General features: G+C 40.1%; 2 protein-coding genes across 2 annotated transcripts in view; one reads left to right on the forward strand and one right to left on the reverse strand.

The window, feature by feature from the left end:
• The window catches only part of B4GALNT3 (beta-1,4-N-acetyl-galactosaminyltransferase 3), a 93,273-nt gene extending 73,447 nt beyond the window's left edge, over positions 1–19,826 (forward strand). Inside the window, exons 9-20 of the mRNA XM_089671771.1 lie at positions 465–531; positions 1,349–1,477; positions 3,081–3,190; positions 4,894–4,994; positions 5,143–5,204; positions 5,452–7,201; positions 7,831–8,132; positions 9,014–9,167; positions 9,335–9,407; positions 12,369–12,522; positions 13,968–14,094; positions 15,971–19,826. Coding sequence (XP_089527897.1) covers positions 465–531; positions 1,349–1,477; positions 3,081–3,190; positions 4,894–4,994; positions 5,143–5,204; positions 5,452–7,201; positions 7,831–8,132; positions 9,014–9,167; positions 9,335–9,407; positions 12,369–12,522; positions 13,968–14,094; positions 15,971–16,088 — 3,147 coding nt within the window. The 3' untranslated portion in view covers positions 16,089–19,826. The remainder of the gene's footprint in view (positions 1–464; positions 532–1,348; positions 1,478–3,080; positions 3,191–4,893; positions 4,995–5,142; positions 5,205–5,451; positions 7,202–7,830; positions 8,133–9,013; positions 9,168–9,334; positions 9,408–12,368; positions 12,523–13,967; positions 14,095–15,970) is intronic.
• Positions 19,827–20,215: 389 nt separating this feature from the next.
• Positions 20,216–22,588, reverse strand: part of NINJ2 (ninjurin 2) — a 41,643-nt gene continuing 39,270 nt past the window's right edge. Inside the window, exon 4 of the mRNA XM_089671772.1 lies at positions 20,216–20,333. The gene's annotated coding sequence lies outside the window, so the exon portion shown is untranslated. The remainder of the gene's footprint in view (positions 20,334–22,588) is intronic.

Raw genomic sequence — 22,588 nt, forward strand, 5'->3', positions numbered from 1 at the left:
TATACAATATCATACAATTATATCTGTATTCTCAGTTCACAGCTTTTCCCCCATGATGTGTCCATTATGGGGGGTTCTCACCACCCCTGCACTCCTTTATGAGTTCCTTTATCTGCTCTCATGCTATGCTATTATGTCAGGGTTGACAACATCCTTGCACTGAGTTCTTGGGTCTGCACACTGGCTGTGTCCATTATGAGGGGTTCTCACCATTACTGCACTGGGTTTTCATACCTGCTGTGCCCATTATGAGGGGCTCACACCATCCCTGAACTGGTTTCCAGGGTTTGCACACCTGCTGTGCCCTTTTTGAGGGGTTCCTGACTTTTTTTTGCTGCTCACTGACCCTACTAGGATATGAAATAGGACTTGACGTAAATCTGTGCAACTGCAAAAAATTATTTTCCATTTGTCCTTAAGAAGTACTATATTTGTCTCTTATTCCTCTTCTTCATCTCTCACAGTGGCGTCAAGCAGTTCCTGGATCTCACTTTACACTGATAGAATCAAAATTCCTGTCCCTTTTCTCAAGTAAGTGCCATATGTCATGTGTATGGTATGTATTTCAGGAGAGGAGACTTAGATAGAGGAAGGAACCGAGTCCTTCAGCAGTGCAGAGTATTTCAGAAGAGGAGAGTCAAAAAGAGGAAGGAACAGAGTCCTTCAGCAGTGCAGAGTATTTTAGGAGGTATAATGAGGTGTAGGAGGTGAGATGAAGGAGGACAGCCATCCAGTGTAGCCAGTTTAGGAGATAAGGCAATTTCACCCTTTTTTCCTCCTTACTTTGGTATAGATCTGTCTGATCTGCAGAGAATCACTCAATTGAGCAATCCAGCAATTACAATTCTTGGGCTATATGAATATAGGTAGATTGGATACACATATATTGTATGTAATCTAAATATTTCAGCAGGTTAGTGTTAGGTTGGCCCTAGAAAGCTAAATGTTTCCCCCAGAAACAGGAGGTGGGAGATATGTACCCAGTGCCAGGGTCCAATGGCGTTCAAGCTGCAGTTTGGTCACAAAAACGTTAATTTAAATACATTCCTTAAAAGCCACAAAGGATATAATTCCATGTTGTATACACCAAAAGCTTTTATTAACCCAGATATTATCTTTAATCATGCACTCTGTCCAGAAAACTGAAATAAGTAGGAGAGGGAGGGGGGGAGCAGGTGTTAATACCTCATTATCGCCCCTTTCAACCCTGTCAAGACCCAATCCTTCCATTCATGGCCAACTATATCTAGCCTATCTATCTTTTTGCTAATGAAATCTTTCTCAGTATTTTTTACCATTATCTTCTTAAATGCAGACTTATTTTACCCCTCTGACCTTCTGTCCACAGATGAATCTAACCTTCCCCTGGGGGACACATCCCAGACCCCACTGAGCAAAGCCAGTCACCACAGCCAGAGTTCTGACAACCACCCAGCGGATATGCTGAAACCTGACCCAAGAGACACATTCTACAAAGGTGACTATGTTAGGACGTTTTCCAAAGGCTCAGGGCTGCCAGAAAAAGGAATAAGATGATTATTATTATTATTATTATTATTATACAGGATTTATATACAGTTTGCTCAGCGCTTTACAATATAACGGGAGACAATACAGCAACGATACAGTTCAATACAAGAGGGTTAGGAGGGCCCTGCTCCTTGGAGCTTACAATCTAAGAGTGAGGGACTAGTAATAAGTATTAGTATTAAGTATTTTAGTATTTAGGCTTATACTGTGTTGGCTGAAAGTAGACTAAATTCTAGGCAGGCAGCTAAAAGCAGTGTTAAGATGCAGTACATATACAGGGGTTGGGCAAAATTATGGAAACACCAGGTAGAAGAATGAAATTGTTACCTAATATGGTGTCGAACCGCCTTTGACATCCAAGATGGCCTGAATTCTGCTGGTAATTGACAAATATAAGTTTTGAATGGTGGAAAATCAAATCTGATACCACTCTTCATGCAAAATAAGTCCAGTTCTCACAGAGATTCTAGAGGTGGAAAATGAGCCCAAACCTTGTTTTTCAAAATTGACCATAGTGGCTCTATGATATTGAGGTCTGGTGACTGCGGTGCCCAGGGAAGGTGCATGACTTCATCTGCATGCTCATCAAACCACAATTTGACAACACCAGCTGTGTGAATTGGAGCATTAGTATCTTGGTAAATGGCTCTGTCTTCAGGAAGCAATGGGGTGCACATGGTTGGCCAAAGTTTGTACATAGTCGCTGGCAGTGACGCTACCTTTCAAGGCGATGATGGGGCCTGCAGAATATCAAGATATGGCTGCCCAAACCATGATATCTCCTTTACCAGGTTTTACCGTTGGCACAAGACAGTCCTGGCCATAAGCTTGGGACAGAGTTCGCCAAAAGTAAACAAGTCCAGTGGTTGGGAACAATGTGATGCATGCTTCATCGGACCATATTACAGTCTTACATTGATTGTCCAAGATTTACGGGTGTTGCACCGCTCTCTTCTCTTCTGAGCATTATTATCAGTCACTAGTGGTTTGGCATTTGCAGCTCGCCCATGAATGTTTTGCTTATGGAGTATAACTTAAGGGAAAACCTGTCTTTTTAGATTTGTATAGAGCGGAGAGGGATTAGTATACCTGCCAGTTTTTTATTGCTGTCTGTGTCCTGATTAGTGAGATTCACCCTCTCTATTTGTACTGTTTACCATTGTCACTGAGGGTAAAAAAGAATGAAATAAAATCCCAAAATCTGGGTTGTCACCAGCACAGGAATAGAGGGGGCATCTTCCAATGGGAACACCTGATTCTGGTGACAATTAAGGATTCCCTCACTTTGTAGGGTTTATTCTCACTTCCTGTTTTGGCTATGCAACAGGAAATGAAGGCAAATCTACCCAATGGGGACACAGATGGCTAACCTTCCTATACGCTATCCAAAAGTTTAAAAAAATTGCCTTTAGTTCTGCTTTAACTTGTAATATAATATACTGTAAATTTTTTAAACATTTAGCATAAAAATCAAGGCGATGATGGTGTTTTTTTTAATGTTAAGAATATCAGTGATATTGCCTCTATCTATGTCTCTTTGTATATTCTAGTCCCACTTCTGCCTCTGCAACAGCTGCACAGTGTCCTGCCCAGCTGTGTCTATAGGCCTAGTTACCTGGTAGAAGGTTACCCCCTGCAGCGGTACCAAGGTCTGCAATTTGTAAGTAACTGCAAAAAGAGGAGAAAGGGAAGGGGAAAGTGTTAGTACCAGGGGCGGACTGACAACTCATGGGGCCCCCAGGCAATAGGGGATCATGGGGCCCCTGTGTCCTGGCCCAAACTGAAAAAAGCCTATGAAAAAGGTACCAGGGGCATCTCATGGGGCCCCCTACTGACCCCGGGCCCTCGGGCAGTGCCCGAGTTTCCAAATGGTCAGTCCGCCCCTGGTTAGTACAGTCATGGCGGCCAACTAGGCCTGATTGTTCCAACTATGAGTGTGTTAACACACTTTTTAAGGTTCATTATGTACAAAGTGGATGGGCTGCCCTGACACAATGTGCCTCAAGGCATCCCATTCACTTTGTACATAATGATCCTTGACACACAAATAGGTGTACTTACAATTTTTTGGAGAGTGCAGAACAGCACATGCATATGTGTTACACCAAAGTGTAGGTGCATTTTATGATGAAGTATATGCACACTGGGGTGCCTTTCAGAATAAAAAACAGTTCACCATAACACATACTGTATGTTCAGTGCATTAAACAGAAAGGAGACTTTCAAACTAAGTTTAGAAGAAGCTTCCCTGCCCATTTTCCTCCCCTCATCCAAAAACTGAACACATCCAATCTACTGCCCCCTTCTCAGCTGCATACCTACCTAGTTCTTGCGCCAAATTTAGCCTCATCTTGCCACCTTGGCTTCCACTTCCAGCTTGAAAAGTAAAACCCCATAGTCTTCCAAATAGGCTGGGGTTCTACTGCACACATGCAGACATCACGGAGATCAAGAGATGTAAATTGTATAGTGATTGAGCATTACCCTAATGCCTAGTACACATGATGAGAAAATTAGCCAAAAAAGGAGCAATCCTACGATAATCTGATCGTTAGTACACAGTTTTTGAGAGCGATTCATGTCAGTTCATTTGCAATTATCCAAAGGGACAAGCACGATCATTTTTTTCTACTAAGATAACAGAACGAACATTTTTTGTTTAATCAGTACAGTATTCATCTGTAAATATCGAGTGACCAACACAATACAATACATTACATCATCATGGGTGTTGTATTCTGTCTTTTGAGAATTTTCATAACTCTAGTAACCTATTTGTTTTCGATATGAGACTAGCATGCAAAACAAAAAATGGAGGATCACTCATCCAATATTCTCGTTATGTGTACAAAGCTTAAGACAGGAAGTGTGTTACTGGCAGCATCATAAAGTAAAAATAAAAGGAAAAAAAGTCTGAAAAAAGAAAACGAATGCTATCAACACAGTGGTTGTGTTTTACTATTCCTTCTCACAATGCATGTTTAGAAGTGAGATTTTTTTTATTGAAAACAATACCCCATAGCTGATGATTCAACAGTTAGTTGTAAGGACAGGGTATTTGTACTGAGCCACTGAGAGCTCCCTTTAGTTTGCTAATCTACAGATCTACAGTATATATTTATTACAATAACAAAAAATATGGAATTAACAGCTTGATAAAATGAGAAAGTTGTATCAAAAAGATTATAGTAATGCAATAGGAAGTCCAAAAAAGTTTAGAAAATCCTTTATGGTAACAGAGTTAACTGACGGAAGAACTGAATGTGGAGGTGGAAGTAGATCTCTTTCATGTGCATATTTTAAAAACATTAAAAAGACTACAATTTCTCTATTAACACTATCACCATCCCTCTATGTATTCAGGTCCGTCTAAGTTATGTTTTCCCCAATGACTACACCCGGCTCAGCCACATGGAAAAGGACAATGAGTGCATGTACCAGGAGAACACAAGATACTCCAGCAGGTCTGTAGTGTTCCTAAAATGATAAATGGGTAGGGGTAACATGTGAAGCCAATGTGTCAGTCTTCTTTACTGTTAACATTGTAACATTTATACTATTTAGGAGTATTAATTTTCCAGAATGGAAATCCTTGTCTTTATTATGTTTCAGATTGAAATATAACAAATATATGAAGGTCGAAAATCCTAAAGCCAGATCTGTTGATCATCCTGGTTTGTATCATGAATTTTATTAGCAACCGATTCAATTTTGTATAGGTGTTTTCTGACTTTTTTGTTGTGGCATTAGCCATTTCTTTGCAAAAAAGGGAATTTGGGCAATGAGTCCTTTTCTTTCAGACCAACAGTTTCCTCCCTCTTTGCTTCCTTCCTTCTTTCCTTCCTTCATATTGGGCAAGATTAAAGAATATGTTTGTAGTACAGCAAATTATACAATAACTTTCTTTATCCTCTTGAATAGGTTGGTCAGATGACTATAACCCATCTGATTTCCAGTATGTGGACACAGATTATCAGATGGTGGAAAAAGGCAATCAGGAAGTCAGGGAGGAGCCCAGCGAGGATGAAATAATTAAACAGAGGAAGCTTTTCCTTGTTGCAGAGACTGAGGAAGAAAGTCGGTTAAGGCCCCTGAAAACTGAAAATGCTCAGGACAAAGCACTTTCCCACTCCAACAACTTAAACACAGCTAATAAAAATAATTCAGGCTTAGTTTTTTCAAATCATGATTCCATTTGGCTACCCAAACTAGAGGGGCAGAGCCAAAAGACCCTGTCTCCTCGTGGTGCAAAACCCCATAAGCATAAACGCCAAAATCTTGTTAATGTAAAACATGATTACAACCGCCATGAAAACAGTTCAAATGTACAGGAGAATAATTGGAAAAAAAGGAACAAAAAGACACAGAAAGCACTAACAAAGTCATTGAATAATGGACTGAACAGTGTATCACACTCTGTAAGACAGAGGATTACATCTATGATGAATGATCCAGTATTAAGGAAAACAACCTTGGCTAACAAGGAGGGTTACCAAAGGGTGCCACAAAACAGTAGCAAGGGGAACACTAAGAAGGAAGAATCTCAAAGAAAAAACAATAGGCAGTATACAAGTGATCATGACCAAGGATTTAAAGTGGGGATGGTAAACAAGGAAGGTTCTAGGAAGCAGGATATGTTAGATGAAGAAACAAGACAAAGAGAAATTCTTAACAGGTGGAAGGAGCAACTAAAAGCTACACCTGCTGGGAACCAGGGCACTGGACCCAAGCTTAATGGAGACTTTGGTGATAATAAGATTCCTGAGTCTGAGATTTATCAGGGGAAGTTGCATGACTCTGGAAAGGATATGAGTAGAAAACAAAGACCTGAATTTGATCAGGAGAAAATGGAATGGCATAGGAGACCCGAGAGGTATCGTTCTAATGGGCAACTAAAGCAAGAATCTCAAAATGAACATCTTCATAAGAGTAAAACTCAAGAATTTCAAGATATTAAAAGTAGAAGGCAAGACCTCCTAGTAGTCAAGGGCAGACATCATGTTTCAACCACAGTTAGTAAGCAGGGAAATGAAAGTTACAGAAACGGACAAGGAACTCCTTTGGTAGCTAATGGTAGCGAGCTGGACCTTCAACATAGAAATGTACAAAGCCAAAATCGTGAAGCAGTTGTGGATAGGAAAATGACCCAAGGGGGAGAACAAGGTAAAGATGAAGGAGAGCTTGGTGAGCCAGTTCTCGGTGGCTTTAATCAAGAAAAGAACAAAAAGCCAAAAGAACATGGAGCAGCTATAGATCTTGGTGAAAGAAAACAAAGTCCTGAATTGAATAATGATGGCCAAAAACAAAATCAGGGTGAGCAAGACCCCTCATGGAAAACAAATAATATTCTGCTACTTCCTGTTCCAAATCTGGAGAGACCAAATGATGGAAATCAGGACCGCAGCAATCAAAACCCACAAGAGGAAGAAGGAGAAACCCAAAATAATGACGAAGATGAAGATGATTACCAAGAGTTTGAGTACCCCTTTGTGTTTGAACAGCCTGTTTTCTGGAACCAGACTTTCCATGTGGGTCAAACAGACTTTCAGGTGGTGAGGTCAGAATACATTGACCTTCAGTGCAACACTTCGGGAAACCTACACCTGAAAGAAAACGAAGCCTTGAGCATAGTTGGTGCTTTCATGAAACGGCTGCACCAGTGGCATCGAGGGTGAGCATTTGGGCCATGTACCAGATCAGCTTTATGAGTAAAGTGTACAAGAGGGATGAGGGGGTTTCAAAGTATGAAGACAGGTCTATAGGATATTGAATAATGTACAAAAAGCAAATATACAATTGTAGAGCTAAGTCATTAACAAAAAAGTAACGACACTGTTTCAAGAAATTAGATCTCTACTTCTATCTGTCTCGGTGACCATTGTAAAAATGTTACAGTTGTTATTAGAACAGGAGGTAAGGGGAAATCCAGTTAAGACACCTGTTCCAGTGCGAACTGCCTAAAAGGGGGCTTTCCTCTAATTTTAGAAAGGCTGTCTCTAAATTTCAGTTGTGTCTCCAAGAGAGGAAATTAGAGCACATATCTCCCCAATGGGAAGCAGACAGCAAATAAAAAAAAAGACCTGGCAGGATTTTAGTGTCCCATATGCTATCAAGAAAAGTATTGATATAATGATTTTTAATGCTTGTGGGTATGTAAGGACTCCTTCTAGAAGCCCTACTTAAATTTAAAGAGTGCTGGCCATCTAAATCACCTATATCCACAGTGGGAAAATAGTAAGGCTAGAGGATTGTTGCCATGTTTGTTATCACCTTAAATACATTTATCTTTTTTCTTGTCAGAGTATACAAACTACAGCGCATTATCAACATTGAGAAACGCTTAGACTACGTTAGAGGAAGCCGCTATTTGTTAGAACTTGAACTCTCTGATAGGTCCAATCGTGTCCTGAGATTTTCTCAATATGTGTTCGCCCCAAATTGGACTGGGCTGACTCAGGAAGAGCGAGAACAAGAAAGAAACATGAGGAACATGATGTGGGGGCCACATCGGAGACTGATGGCAAGCGAGAAGCTACCAGAACTGTGCTGGCCAACAGGGTTGGCCTGGAACCCCCGAGCTATGGTGTACATTATAGTACCAGGTGAAGTTGTTAACTGAAATGCATTTTGTGACTTAAATGCCAGCCAAAACTTTTTTTTTTAAAGCTGACAATAAGGTTAGAACCTTTGTCAGATTTTATTCCTAAGCATTAATAGCAGCTACAAATAAATAAATAAATACTTTTGGTATGCTCTGATCAGATGATCTATATGCCTTGGCAAAAGTCACATCATGTCCCTTGTATATGAGCTGCATTGAGAGAGGTGCTAGTCTGTTACAGTCTGTGTATTGCCTAAGGCCATTGTGGGACTCTTTGACTTTCCATCTTAACATCATCTCCACAAAAAAAAGAAAAATGGATTAGCCATTAACGATTGTCCGAAAATGGGGAAGCTCTGCAGAGGACATGATTTAGTTCTACTTGAGATTATAGCCAAAGGCAAAACATTTTTCTTTACTTTTGAATATAATGGGGAAGGGTTAGACCCTCTTTCAATTTTTATTGCTGCTTGTATCATCCTACTATGTGTACTGGTAACCATTGTGACCAAGAATTAAAGTAGGGGGAAATCCACAATGTTAAAGTTGTTCTCATTGCAAGAGGTTAGGGAAAATCTTTAATTGGAAACACCAGTTCCAGGTGCAACTGTCCAAAATGTAAATTCCCTTCATATTGGGCAATTTCCTCTAACTTCTAATTGCATCTTTGGGACAGGAAGTGAAAGGAAATTTCCTCAGTGGTATACAGACAGCAAACAATACAATAGCAAAGAGATTAAACCTTTAACTGCTCTACCCTAGACTAAAAAGAATGTTTTGGCTATACATACACTTTCAGTATCTCTATCTACTATCTACTTTACATGCAGCTGTAGGTAATCAATGGAAGGCATGGCTGTATCTTTTTTTTATTTCTTCTAGTAAAGAACCAGGCTCGATGGGTCCAGAAGTTTATAGAGGACATGGAAACCATACATCACACCACATTGGACACATACTTCAGCACTATTATTGTGGACTTCAGCAGCACCGACTTGGATGTAGAGGCAGCTCTAAAGCAGTCCCTTCTTCCCAGGTGAGCTAACCCAGCAAAATGAAAAAGTGATAAAAAGGGCTTCTGGGTTAACACCAATATGGCACACTCCATGCTGAGTATTTCGGGAGAGAAGGGTTGCATACAGTTTTTCATGATGTAGATATGGTATCTTATCATCTCTAAGCTCTCTGCTCTCCTCTCTGCAGTTACCAGTACGTACGATTGGAGGGAAATTTTGAGCGTTCTTTGGGGCTCCAAGCTGGAGCTGATCTGGTAAAGGTGAGTGACAAAAAGAAGTAATCCTGTAAAGATTCTATCAACAGAAAATTAAAATGTATCATACAGTAACTACTAAGGTCCATTGAGGTTTTTGAGATTTTTTACTCCAAAAATGGTGACCAGAATCAGCAGAGGTGCCCATAGAAAAAATAGGGCTTCAAGGTCTTTTCATCAAAAGGTATTTATTTGGCATATAACAATTTAATAACTCCCTCAATGTGTTTCTTGACTTTAGGATGGCCACTTCATCAAGATCAGTGTATGAAACACTTTAACCCCTTTTCTACCAGGGTACATTTTAAAACCGTGGATTGGCAGCTCATTATTTACCAAGAGCCATTCAGAAATACCACTGGATAAATAGTGCAGTGCAGCCAGTCCACTTGCTAATAGCTGAGTACCGAGCCTCAGTACAGTCACGATCAGGTTCAGAGACCAGTAGCTATAGCAGTAGAGAATCTCCCATTGACCAGCTGGATAAGTACACAAGTAGGTCACCCTGTCGGATGACACAGACACACCCGAGGTGTGGGGTCTAACCACTAGCCAGTATTCATCAGAGTTCCTGATGGTGGAGATGGGTTTTGTTGAATGTTATTACCAGGTCGTCAGGATCACCCCACCAGTAGGTGAGCAAGCTGGGGTCCAGTAGCAGATATAGCAGGTAGTATTAAGCAGAAGCTTAGTCAGTAAACATGCCAAAGGTCATCAGCAAGTGGTTGCATGTTGGGATCAAGCGGAAGCAAAGTTGAGAAACAAGCCAAAGGTCAGTAATGAATGCTTGAAGGTTGGGATCGAGCAGAAGTGTAGTCGAGGGACAAGCCAAGGTCAGCAATGAATAGTAGTGAAGATACAGACAGCAGCAGGAGAGACAACAGCAAGATATTGGCTGATGAAGAGCACAATAATCTGGCAAACAGTAATTGCAAAGGCATGGCTTGAAGTATATGTAAACCCTCACCTTGTAAAACAACCCATTCAGTTTAAAATACAAGTGAAAGGCAAAACATTTGTGTAAAAGTATAAAAAAATGTAAATACCTTTTCCCCCTTTTATATAACTGACCATATACCCGCTGTACTCAGCTGTGTAAGGATCTTAGAAAGGTGGGGAGAAAAAACAGCAGTACACTGAGCTTCACAATGAATGACTGTGCAGGGAGGGGGAGGGGTGTGAGCAGAAGTCTAACAGTTGGAGGAGAGCAGGATGAGTTCTTAGCACAGCCAGAAAACTGACCACACTGCTCTCCTGCCTAGTGTGGTCAGTTTGAAATAGGAAAGCAGAGGGACTGACAGATACAGTAGGTATTTCGCACAAAGGAAGCAATACAAAGAGAACAGAATACTTTTCATACAACTACATGGTACACTAGGCACATATCAAGAATATGAAATGTTAAGTGTACATATTCTCATATTCTTTTAATTGGAAGTTCATGGCAAGAGCAAGGTTCACCAGAAACAAGGTAGGATTGTCCAAAGGATCAGAGAACATCTGTCCAGCATCTCAGGTGGCTCAGCAAGAAGTGCCACTGCAGGCTGCAGCAGAGGTCATGAGTTCAGATCCCAGTCCTGATAAGTACACTGAGGCATTGTACTGAGCCCATCCAAGAAACTCGAAATCTTGTGACAGACATGATTGGTCATCACAGCAATCACATGCTTTTGCTTACATAGTTAGCCCCTTCCTCTTACAACAGAGTAAGGAGAAGGATCATAGTCATTTCTGAACTTGGAAAGAATTAATGGATAAATAGCAGCAGTTGCAAATTGATTTGTTCAGTTTCACTGACTGTGGGATATTTTTTTAACCTTTTCACTGTCCCATCTCTCCAGCACATCTAAATGCTGTCTCTGTATCTGAATTGTACATTAACCCCTTCAACTCCCTTCTCCTGCACATCTGCATATCCACCCTGCCACTGTATGTGACCTGTACATTGAAAGCATCACTGTCTTCTCCCGCTGCGTATGACCTGTACATTATTGTATCTAGTGCACCTTTGCCATTGCATGTTTTACCCCTCACTACTTGCAGGTTTCTTAATCTGCAGAAAAGAAAGTAATTGTGTTTTTGTACTGCCCTGGTATTTTTATTTGTTTTATAACAGAAACAAACAAAGCAAAACTGTTTTTTTTTTTTCAAAATGTGTTGCTGTTTTCAATTTTTATTATAAAAACAAAACAGTGGTTGGTAAATACCTACAAAAGGTAGCTTTATCTGTCTTAAAAAAGTATAAAAATGAATTGTTGCCTGAGTCAAATTATAACAGTACAGAAAGCTGAAAAATGGCCAGGTAATGAAGGGTATTATAGGCTGGTACACAAGCGATTAAGGAGCCCAGACTCAGTCCCAGGCTCCTTAAATGGGTTTCAATACACCAATCTTGATGGAGTGGCCATTTTAGAGCCACAGTAGGCATTGGTAGTGGTGTTAACTGTAATATAACAAATAAATGCTTACCTTTTGATGAAAAAACCTTGACGCTTTCTTTACTATGAGTGTCCTTGCTGACACCACCACCACCATGCTGTTGGCTGAAATCTCTTACATCATTGTATACTGGCATTGCTGTACTGTCAGATATACAATCACCCAGAACACCCCGCCAGACATCGAGAACAACCGTCCGCCATACCGTCGCGGAGACAGACATGTTCTTCAAGTGCTATGCCAGGTTGCTTGATCCCTCTCTGGGCTTGTTGCAGCCCTACAGGTATAATTATATGCATTCATCCTTATATTGTTCATTGTCAAAACCTTACATTTTTTCAGATCTCTTCTGTAGCATTCTTTCCTTTTTTCTTTTTCCCCGTCTCACAATTATTTGGAAAGGTCCTACAAAGTCCAGTTAAATGTGTCTGGGTATAACAGATTAGCTACTAAATTTTGTAAATACAGGCAGACAATGTAATTCTAATAAAGCAGGATTTTATGGAAGCCTTGCTTTCTCTCTTTCAGAATCCGCACAGCATCCTCTTCCTGTGTGACCTTCACATGCATTTCCCTCCGTCCATTATCCACTTAATACGCACACACACCATCGAGGGCAAAATGGTGTATGCTCCCATGATCATGAGACTGAACTGTGGTGCAACTCCAACCTGGCCTGAAGGTGAGGGTGGAATGTAAGATATCAGAAAATGTGTTGTTTCTGCAGAATATCTCCCACTGGTAAATATCAAAAGCAGGGGCAGACTGACCATTCGGGCACTGCCCGAGTGCCCAAGGTCAGTAGGGGGCCCCATGAAATGCCCCTAGTAGGGGGCCCCATGAAATGCCCCTAGTACCTTTTTTATAGGCTTTTTTTGGGTGTGCTTTGAGTGTGGGCAAGGACACAGGGGCCCCATGATTCCCTATTGCTCGGGGGCCCCATGAGTTGGCAGTCCGCCCCTGATCAAAGGATAACCCTAATGATCTGAGCAAAGATAGGGGGATAAGCTAGTAAGTGTCCAGCTTGGCAAGTTGTGAGTTCTAAGTTATTCCAGGTAATAGTATATCTTTAAAATGTTTATATATTTTGAAAAATGCAGGAAAGATTTTGAAAGTTTTTTTATGGCTATCTGACAATATTTTTACAGCTGTCACCTCAGCTCATACCGCAGTGCTGTGCAGAAAACCGAAAACTAGTCATATCAAAATCTGCACCAGAAGAGCTTGCCCTCCAATGTCCCCAATGCAATAAATGTACATACTATTATTATTATTATACATTTATATAGCTCTGACCGCAGTGCTATACAGAGAACATGGCGATAGTCACATCAGTCTCTGCACCAGAGAAGCTTACATGTTAATGTCTACTTTGCAGTCACATGCTAATATTGTTATACTGTATATTTATATACAGTAGTTCTGACATACTACACAACACTGTGCCTTTCACATCAGTCTGTGCACCAGAAGAGCTTACACTCTGAGACTCCAACGCAGTCACACACTATTATTATTAATAAAAATAATTATTATTATTTGTATAGGTCTAACATATTCCACTGTGCTGTACAGGAAACACTGAGCCAATTACATCAGCCTGTGGAGCAGTGGAGCTTACATCCTAAGGTCTTTACAACAGTCACACAATAAATATTTTTTACACTTATTCAAGTGTAGTTTTTTCATTTCCAAGCATGCAAGGTCTTGGTCTTCCAAATTTTTCATATGAATACTGTACTGATTATTAAAATTGTCTGTTCTGGTATTGTAGGAGAAGAATCTTCATATTTGTCCCTTCGGATTATTTCACATGAACTGTGTGATCAGCTTTGGAATGTGTACTAACAATTAGATTATCGTATGATTTCTTCAAAAGTGGTATTTTTTGTCTGATTGTGTGTACTATGCTTAACACTTTACCCTTTGTATGGTCATTAGTGCTCCACAACAATCAAATTCATGTCTGCCCTGACTTGGACGTGAAAAGTCCCAATCTGACTGCTTCCTGTGGGTCACTACGAGCAGTTCATATTAAAGACACGTTGAGGATTTTAAATAATTACATACTAGTTTATAGATAGTTCCATGTTCTCAGGAAATTAAATTTTTGTGTTTCCTTTGCAGGTTTTTGGGAGGTAAATGGATTTGGACTGCTGGGGATATACAAGTCAGACCTGGAGCGTATTGGAGGGATGAACACAGAAGAATTTCGGGAGCGATGGGGAGGAGAGGACTGGGAGCTCCTGGACCGGTAACGGGGCCTATATTCTGATCTAGTGAGAGGGGTGGATGATACAAGAAAGGCCTGAATTATTTGCAACATTATTTTGCATGTTGACTTCCATTAATGGCAGGTCTACATCCTGGTGATTTGTTGCTGAATGGGTTTCTGTAATTCTAAAAAAAAAAAAAATAATCTTTTTTATGTCCTGCTTTCAGTCATATTATACAAGGAAACTGTATCCTGTCCAAGGCTGAGGACACTTACTCAGTTCAGCTGCAGCGTTGACCTTCGTTTCGTGTACACCCCTTAATTGAAAAAAAAAGCAGCTGTGCCAATGCACTGTGCTCTGCAACATTCAGTAACATTCTGCAACAGTAACATTGAGATTCTCGGCTGCTGCTGGAACATGTGCACAAGTTAAACGCATCAATGAAAAGCTAGTGATCGCTGTCATTTCATAATGGTGATCACCTGACAAAGGAATGTTGCCTAAATGCACTTTTAAAACTAAAATCTTACACACTAATACCTTGTCGGTTCACACTAAATCTGACTTTGAAATCATGTGACTTCACTTAAAGTTGCACGATTTCAAAGCCGTATGTCAGTGCAACTTTAGATGCGACTTGGCTGACATCTGTGCAACTTCATGCACAGATGTCTATGCAAGTCGCACCTGAAATCACAAATACATAGAGTAGGAACCTTTTTTTTCTAATTCATTGCAGCAATGCAAAGTTGGATTCACATCGATTTGAACGGTTCCATTGCCGACAATAGAGTGAGATTTGTCTTGCGATTGAACCTGTCAAATCGCAGAACAAGTCGCACTGGTGTGAACCAGGGCTTACTGTCCAGAGAGAAAGACAAGTAGATTGCTACAATGTTTCCTTTCATTCATGAGTTATTGAATACCAGTATTGCTGACTACTGAGAATGCTCTGTGAGTTTCAATTGTGACCAGATAAGCAATAAAATGCCTTCTTTTGTGCACTCCTTGAATAAATATTTTGGATATTTCACATTTTCAAGGTTTATAGAGTTACTAAAAGCAATAGCTCTTTTTATATGCTAGAACAGGAAACCGGATATAATGGAGATAAGTGTGGTCTTGCATGTTGTTGAATGAACTCAACTGAGCCAGCAGAATAATGAGCAGAAAAGAGACCCTGTAAAATGAGTGCAATATAGTTTAAAGCATGCTTAGATAGCTAGCAGTAGTTAGTCACATTCAGCTGGACGTAAACTGATTTTAATCCCTCACCTTGTAAAATAATTCAGTTTAAAATAGAAATGAAAGGCAAAACATTTGTGTATGGATATAAAAAAACATTATAAACACCTTTTTTCCCTTTTTTATAAATTATCCAATTCCCTTTGTTCTCAGTTGAATACGAGCTTGGGGGAGATGAAACAGCAGCACACTAATCTTCCTAGTGAAAGGCTGTGCAGGTGGGGGGGGGGGACAAGTGTGATCATTGGAGGAGAGCACACAAAGTTCCCAGCACAACTAGAGAATTGACCATGCTGTGCTCTTCTGCTTAGTGTGGTCAGTTTTTAACAGGGACTTAGAGGGGCTGATAGGAACACCAGGGATTTCACAAGCGATGCAAAGTGAACAGGATACTTTTTCATATAAGTACATGCTACATTGTTATGCTTCACTACTCATCAAAGTGTCATCTTTGACTTTAAGACCTGCTTGGATAAGGGGTGAAAAATCTTTAACACTACAGAACGTTCCCAGTTGAATGTGACTACTGCTAGCTATGCCATGACCTGGATAAATGAGGACCTTCATAGATGGTTCTGTAGATACATTTCTGCAAATAATTGCTTTTTTCACATAAAGTGAGTCATGATTTACCTTAGTCTGACCCCATGGTTTCTCTTTCTCTCTCAGAATACTTCAAGCTGGGATGGAGGTGGAACGTTTGGCAGTTCGAAACTTTTACCACCATTTCCATTCCAAGCGCGGCATGTGGAACAGTCGACAGTCCAGATATGGTCAACATTTCTAAATATTGCACTGAGAGCAATTGGCTCCAGGGGTAATTCTAGAAGAATCTCCAGAATCGGAGAACTCTCTTACAGCATCAGGAAGCCGCTCCACATCCGTGGTGGAGTGTGGCAATTGGAATTGTCCCATTACCAAGGGACAGTGTCATGACTGATTTATCAAATGTCAATTTATTTGCACTAGCGGTTCCCCCATCCTGTCTTGGGGGGGAGCCACCAAAATGTGGGTTCCGACATGGTTTCTTAGTTAGGGGTCGTTAATATGATTGAATTAAAAGAAATTTGCTGTAAACTGGAGGCTGCCATCCTTTGGAAATTGCTAGTTGCTTTGCTGTCATGCTGACCCTCTGTATAATTGACTGACTATGACTTCTCATAGAACATATCCCTATAAAGAAAAATGTATATACTTGCCTCTATTGCCTAATGCTTCTCTGATGACGAATAATCAACCTCTGAAGTTTGTTCAGAAAACAACACTTCCAAAAGTGTCTGTCATCTGGTTCATCAAGTCTGCACTTTTTTTTCTTTTTATGCATGTTTTATATATATGTTTTCATTTGTTTGTTTGTTTGTTTTTGTTTTATTTTTTTCCTTTAACTTTTGTTTATCTGAACATAGATCCATGGTTGTCCAAGCATGTTTGAAATCATTTGCTGTTGACTGACTCACTACCTCTGCTGAAAGTCTATTCCAAATTCTTCTCAGTGATTCCTCCTGCCAACCCTCTAACTGACACAGTGGTTACATGGGGGTCAGCTGGAGGAACCTCTGAATGCGGCAGTGGTCCAAGAGATAAACAGTCCCAGGAGGCAGATGGTATTAAAGCAAGAGGAACAGCATTTTTAAAAGTAGGTCAACATAACAGCCAAGCAACTGGCATTTTTTAGAAGGAGGTAGTTTTCCTATTTCTTTATCAACAGGTGTTTCTTTAAGCATGACAAGGGCAGCAAGCAAGAACAACCCTAAAGGGCAGATCTGCAAAGTAGAATTAGTTTCCCATAATTGGAGATGGATGAAACATCTTACAGTGAAGGAGGCCCAATTTGGGAAGATGCCTATGGGTTGGACCATGGGGTTACAGTCCATTTGGCACCAGGATCTTATCTGGGAATGTTGGCAAACAAAATAATGAGTATTTATTGACTGGACAAAGTGCCTTAATAGTGATAAGGACTTGTATTTATTTATTAAATTGCCTTTATTTTAAAGTACAGGCATCTTTAGCAAATATATATATATATATTCAAATTGAAGGAATCTATATATGTATTTTATAGCAGTGTTGAAGAGTTGGTAGCCTTTGCACTGCTGAAGATCTACAAATCCCAGCAGGATAGTAAGCCATTGATTTGAAGTGCCTGGGCAGATGGATGTCTGTAGATTGCCCTGGCAAGGTAGGTAGCAAAAGTGGTGTCAGAGACTACATATGAGTCAAGATATGAATAGTTGTATAATGTACAGCAATGTTTGTTGTATAGATTGAATCTTGTAGCACTTGTACAATTTGAATGCTATGCACTTATTTTGACACAATTCAGAAGAGTAGTTGGGAACTGTATGTACAGTGTACAGAATCCTGGTGTGTATGCAGGATTACAATTAGAGACAAATGGAGTGATTTTAGGTAAACAAATGTAAAGTTACTGATTTTGCCTTAAATTAAAAGTCATAAAAATTAGCCTCTTGTCCATGGGCCGACTGACCATTTGGAAACTCGGGCACTGCCCGAGGGCCCAGGGTCAGTAGGGGGCCCCATGAGATGCCCCTGGTACCTTTTTCATAGACTTTTTTGAGTTTAGGCAAGGACACAGGGGCCCCATGATCCCCTATTGCCCGGGGGCTCCCATGAATTGTCAGTCCACCCCTGTTCTGGTCTCACCATATTGTCAGGTACGGAAAATGTATGTTGAGGTTAGGGATATATATATATATATATATATATATATCCAGCCAAAACTTTTTTTTCTTATTTATATAGAATGAGAAAGAACCAGAATCCTTGTTGGATTTTAACTGTGATCCAAGGTTCCATTAGAAAGATTTTACCATACATGCGTTGGTCATACATGGATCGAAATTCAGCTAGTTTAATAGGGACTGGCCACATTTCTTTCCATGTATGACCACAACTGCCCTGTTAGAAAAAAAAAAAAGGCTCGATCAGTGATGTAGGCAATTGACTACAGTGCTGATCTGTGTATTAAGACAGCGGAGAAGTCTCCTTGCTGATAGAATATAAAGACACAACAGGGAGGATTCCCCCATCCTCTTCAAACATGCAGATGGAGGAATCAGGGGGAACAAAAAAAACAGACTCATTTATGGCCAGCCTAAGAGCTGATTCACACATGTGCGGTGCAGATTGAAGCTCAGGTTTCACAGATAATTGGAACAGTAGTTGTTCAGCAGTTCAGGTCAGGTTTACATCAGGTTCAGGACAGGATTAGCTTAGGATCTTATCCTGTTCACATATGCGGTTTAGAAACAGTTCCCATAGAAGTCAATAGCCTGTAATCCGCACCTGAACCGGACTGCACTGCTCAGAAATTGGACATGACTCTTTTTAAAACCGCACTGAATCTGCACCAGCAGTGCACTGGACATTTGTGAACAGGCACCATGGGAAGCAATGTTATTTCACATGTCATGCGGATTGGATGCGGTTCAAACTGTATCCAATCCGCATATACTGTATGTGAACCGGCACTTGGTGTGACATTCATTAAGCAGGAAGTGAGGGAACATTTGAAACAGGAACAAGGACAGCAATAAAAATGTGACAGGGGATCTAGCCTTTCCTTGCTTAATTTAGGAATAAAAAAAATTATGTGTGTGATGCTCTTGGAGATTTCCCCTCACTTCCTGTATGGTGAAAATGTGGTCAGTTGGACAGTAGAAAGTAGGAATCTTTATAGTGATGCTCCCGAGAGCAGTAAAAACCCAACGGGGCTCTAATTCTTCCCCTCCAAATCCAAAATGTAAAAAATGTTTTGGTTTGGCATATGCTGTACTTTGTTTCCCATTTTTATTTGTAAAGTGTGTGTGCTTTTCTATTAAGTTAAATTGAAAAAAATAAAAAGTAAAAAATGAAAAAAATAAAGCAAAAGTACACAAGAACAGCAAAATAAAAAATAGGGGGGATAAACAGTAATTGTAACTGTAAGTCTTCTATTAAATTTTCATCAGGTCCTGCACACAGGCTGGTTTTCATGCAGACTAATAATGGAAGTGCCTGTAATTGTTGCTGAAATGAGGATAGAGGAAGAGAGAAGGTGGGAATATTTTCTTCACTCTTCACCTATCTGCTGGGGGAACATATTATATGTTGTAAACAATTTTATTTATAATTTTTATTCAAGGTTTACAATGTGATGTTTTACATAATTATTTATGCACTAACTTTATTTGCAAATACACATTTAGAGCAGGAGACATCCCTGATGCTTAGAAAGCCTACTGGGCTTTCCACAAAGAAAGCCCAGCATTGTCTGGATTGATGTAAGGACTGTGTATAAAGCAGAGTAGGAAGGGTAAATTGACAAACCGACAGAGAGGAGGAGGAGAGGAGTGTCCCTCTTGTTTAAGTAAGTCTGCAGTGTGTTTAATCTGATCTCCCAGCTCTTGAAGTCTATTTACAGCGAATGCTGTTGTGTGAACCTAAAGAAATAGAACATTTGTATGTGAAAGTTCATAGTTTATTTAAATAAAATGGAATACATCTTTGTTTTTTAAAAAAAGTGTTTCAATACTAAATGTACAATTTTTTTTTTAACTATATCACATAATTATCACGCTTATTTCAATGTGTGTGTGTGTGTGTCTGCAATGTTCCTACCACTGCCCTGCCTGCTGATTGGACTGTTGGTGAACATCAATGTCATCCTCCCTGAGCTCTCTTCAGCCCATCCAAGTCCCCCCCCCCCCCGTATATTATCTTACAGAACACTTACCCCAGCTGCAAGCCTGATTTCAACTTTCAAATGTCGGGTGAAAATTTATTATGAAGTCAGATTTAAAGTATTGGCTAAAATGAAATATGTTGTGAGTTAATTGTAGGAATACAAAATAGTTGTGTGGATCGCAACAAATGCTAAAAAGATCAGTTAATTAAGAAGAAGCTGCACACTTACATTAAGTCTATTTATTAATAATCATACAAATAAGAGGAATTGTAAACGTTTGTGGTTGATGAATTGTTAGAAGATCGGAGCCAGGAGAAAGGACAGGAACATTGGATGGCAGATCTAAAACACAGAGAAGATACAATTACTGTTCACAGCTGTGCACTTTGGCTTTTTGTTTTTAAATTGTATCCAAAGCCAATTTTCTTTTCTATTGTTCTGTTCGGTTGGAAAGATTTCCCTTCACTTTCTTTCCAGGATTACACAACAGGGAGAGAGAAGAAGTTAAAGGAAATCCTCTGTTTGGTCTTGCTTAAGTGGGCAGTAAATACAGGCACAATTAACTCCCCCCTCAACCGTAGAAGCGACATGGCAAAAATGATAAAACCCGTCACATTTGGAAGGATGGAATTGTCGGCAAATGTGACTGAATCGGGCAGTGGTGCAGGTGGTTGTGGTGCTCTGAACTCTCAATGGTTAAAACAGGCAAATAGGAGGAAGATATTACCTCTAAACCACCCGTACCCTAAAACAAATCACTTTTCAGAGAGGGCGGCAGAACAGCCTTAAACATTTGTGAGCAGAACAATCCTGTATTATAGAACAGGTCTCCCCACTGGAACATTTCCTTTCACCTCCTGTTCCAGTGACAAGTCTAACATTTTGGATTTTACATGACTTTCTTTCTCAGTGACAACAGTTATTACGACAAACAGGATGAATCTCCCCAGTGGGAACACAGACAGCCATATAAACCTGAGAAGGGTTCCCACACTCTATTCAAAACAACATACAACAAAATCAAACAAAAAAAGTTATTTCTTTAGAAGGAATTTTATAATTGCTAAAAGCTGAAGTTTAATTTACTTATTGTCTGCCTTTCCTGGTTCCACCTTCCCTCCCGACCAACATGCTAATGACATTTGTTAATAAAATCTTTCCGTTTTCATTGCATACCATATTTTAGACCCAATGATGATATCCCTGCGTTTCTCCATGCAATGCAGGCAGAACATGGCTAGTGGGAGGAGATGGCTATTCATTAGTTCTTGGAAACATCACATCATCCTTCTTCAGTACTTCTCTCCAGAGCCCCCAACTCAGCAGTAGGCTTGTTGAGGTTCACATCTGTGCAGGTCTGTGCAGGCGCGTTTGTGCAGGCACAGTGGCCCATCCATTTAAATGTGTTGCTGTACTTGTGGAAAACATGAAGAAAAAATGTCCCCAAACCCAACGCATGGAACTACATTGTGCTATGGGCAGCATTCAGTTTCAATCATGTGAAAAAGTGCCATTTTTTCCAATGTGTGGGGGTGCTATCAAGAATTAATGGCACCACAGTGCATCAACAAAAGAGCAGAACATTTTGCCTGCAGGTCAGGAACGTGCGTGATTATGAATGCAATCCTGACTCGCATAAATGTGAACCTAGCCTTATTAAAGCCTTGGGTGGATGTCAGTCTAGAGGAGTGGGAGTTCCAAAGTAAACTGTATTGGCATGAAAACTGCCATAGGTAATGTCCACATGTGATGCTGAGTCTCTCTGATTGAAAAAACTACAAGCTAATCAATTTAGGAGGCAAGCCAGGGACAGTAAGGCTGGCCATACACTATACAATTTTCTGTCCAATTTCCTTTAGATCAACTATGTAGTGCAAGGGCCCGCCTAATTGGATATAATTGAAAGTGTTGTTAGGTTTGACTTCCTATTATATGTTTTTTGGTAAATCTAAACCAAAAATCTCAAGAAAATTGTATAATGTATGGCCAGCCTAAGGGCTGAGAAGAAAAGGGCTAGGCGGTCTCTATCTGCCTTGATGTGGCTTCTAATGTGCATTGTGTGAAGCTAACAGAGTGCAGTAATATTAGAGTAAGCAATTTTAATACAGGAAAGGAGCCTTTACAACTGTACAGACTGTGGTTCTAAAGCCTCAACCTTTTACCTTTAAAGGATAAGATCACCTTTGGGAACATATTACATATTCCACCCGTTTTTAGAGCACCCACTTTCACAATTTGACAGACCACGGCCAAGTCGTTCATTCAGAGTTTTGTGAATGAATGAACTACAAGTACCAACAGCCTTTGTGGCTGATGGCTTGTAGTACTAAATGAATTACCAGGAGGGTGCTAGTGAGTGCTCTAGGTAGTTCATTGAGTTTTCCTGTCATTGTGTAACTGCCTGTCACACTAACAGTCTGCAGAAGCAGTGTATTGCACCCGCTATCACCTAAAATAAATAAATAAAAATAAATAATACACATTGTTTTACCTGTAAAAAATGTGCATTTATTTTTTTTTTAGAAAGGTGAACTTATCCTTTAAGGCATTCCTTGCACTGAAGTAAAAAATGTTTGGATAGCAGTATGTCCCCTCAA

Source organism: Staurois parvus, unplaced genomic scaffold (assembly GCF_062004578.1).
Source record: "Staurois parvus isolate SC_StPar_1 unplaced genomic scaffold, SC_StPar_1.0 ptg000114l, whole genome shotgun sequence".
Lineage (NCBI taxonomy): Eukaryota > Metazoa > Chordata > Amphibia > Anura > Ranidae > Staurois > Staurois parvus.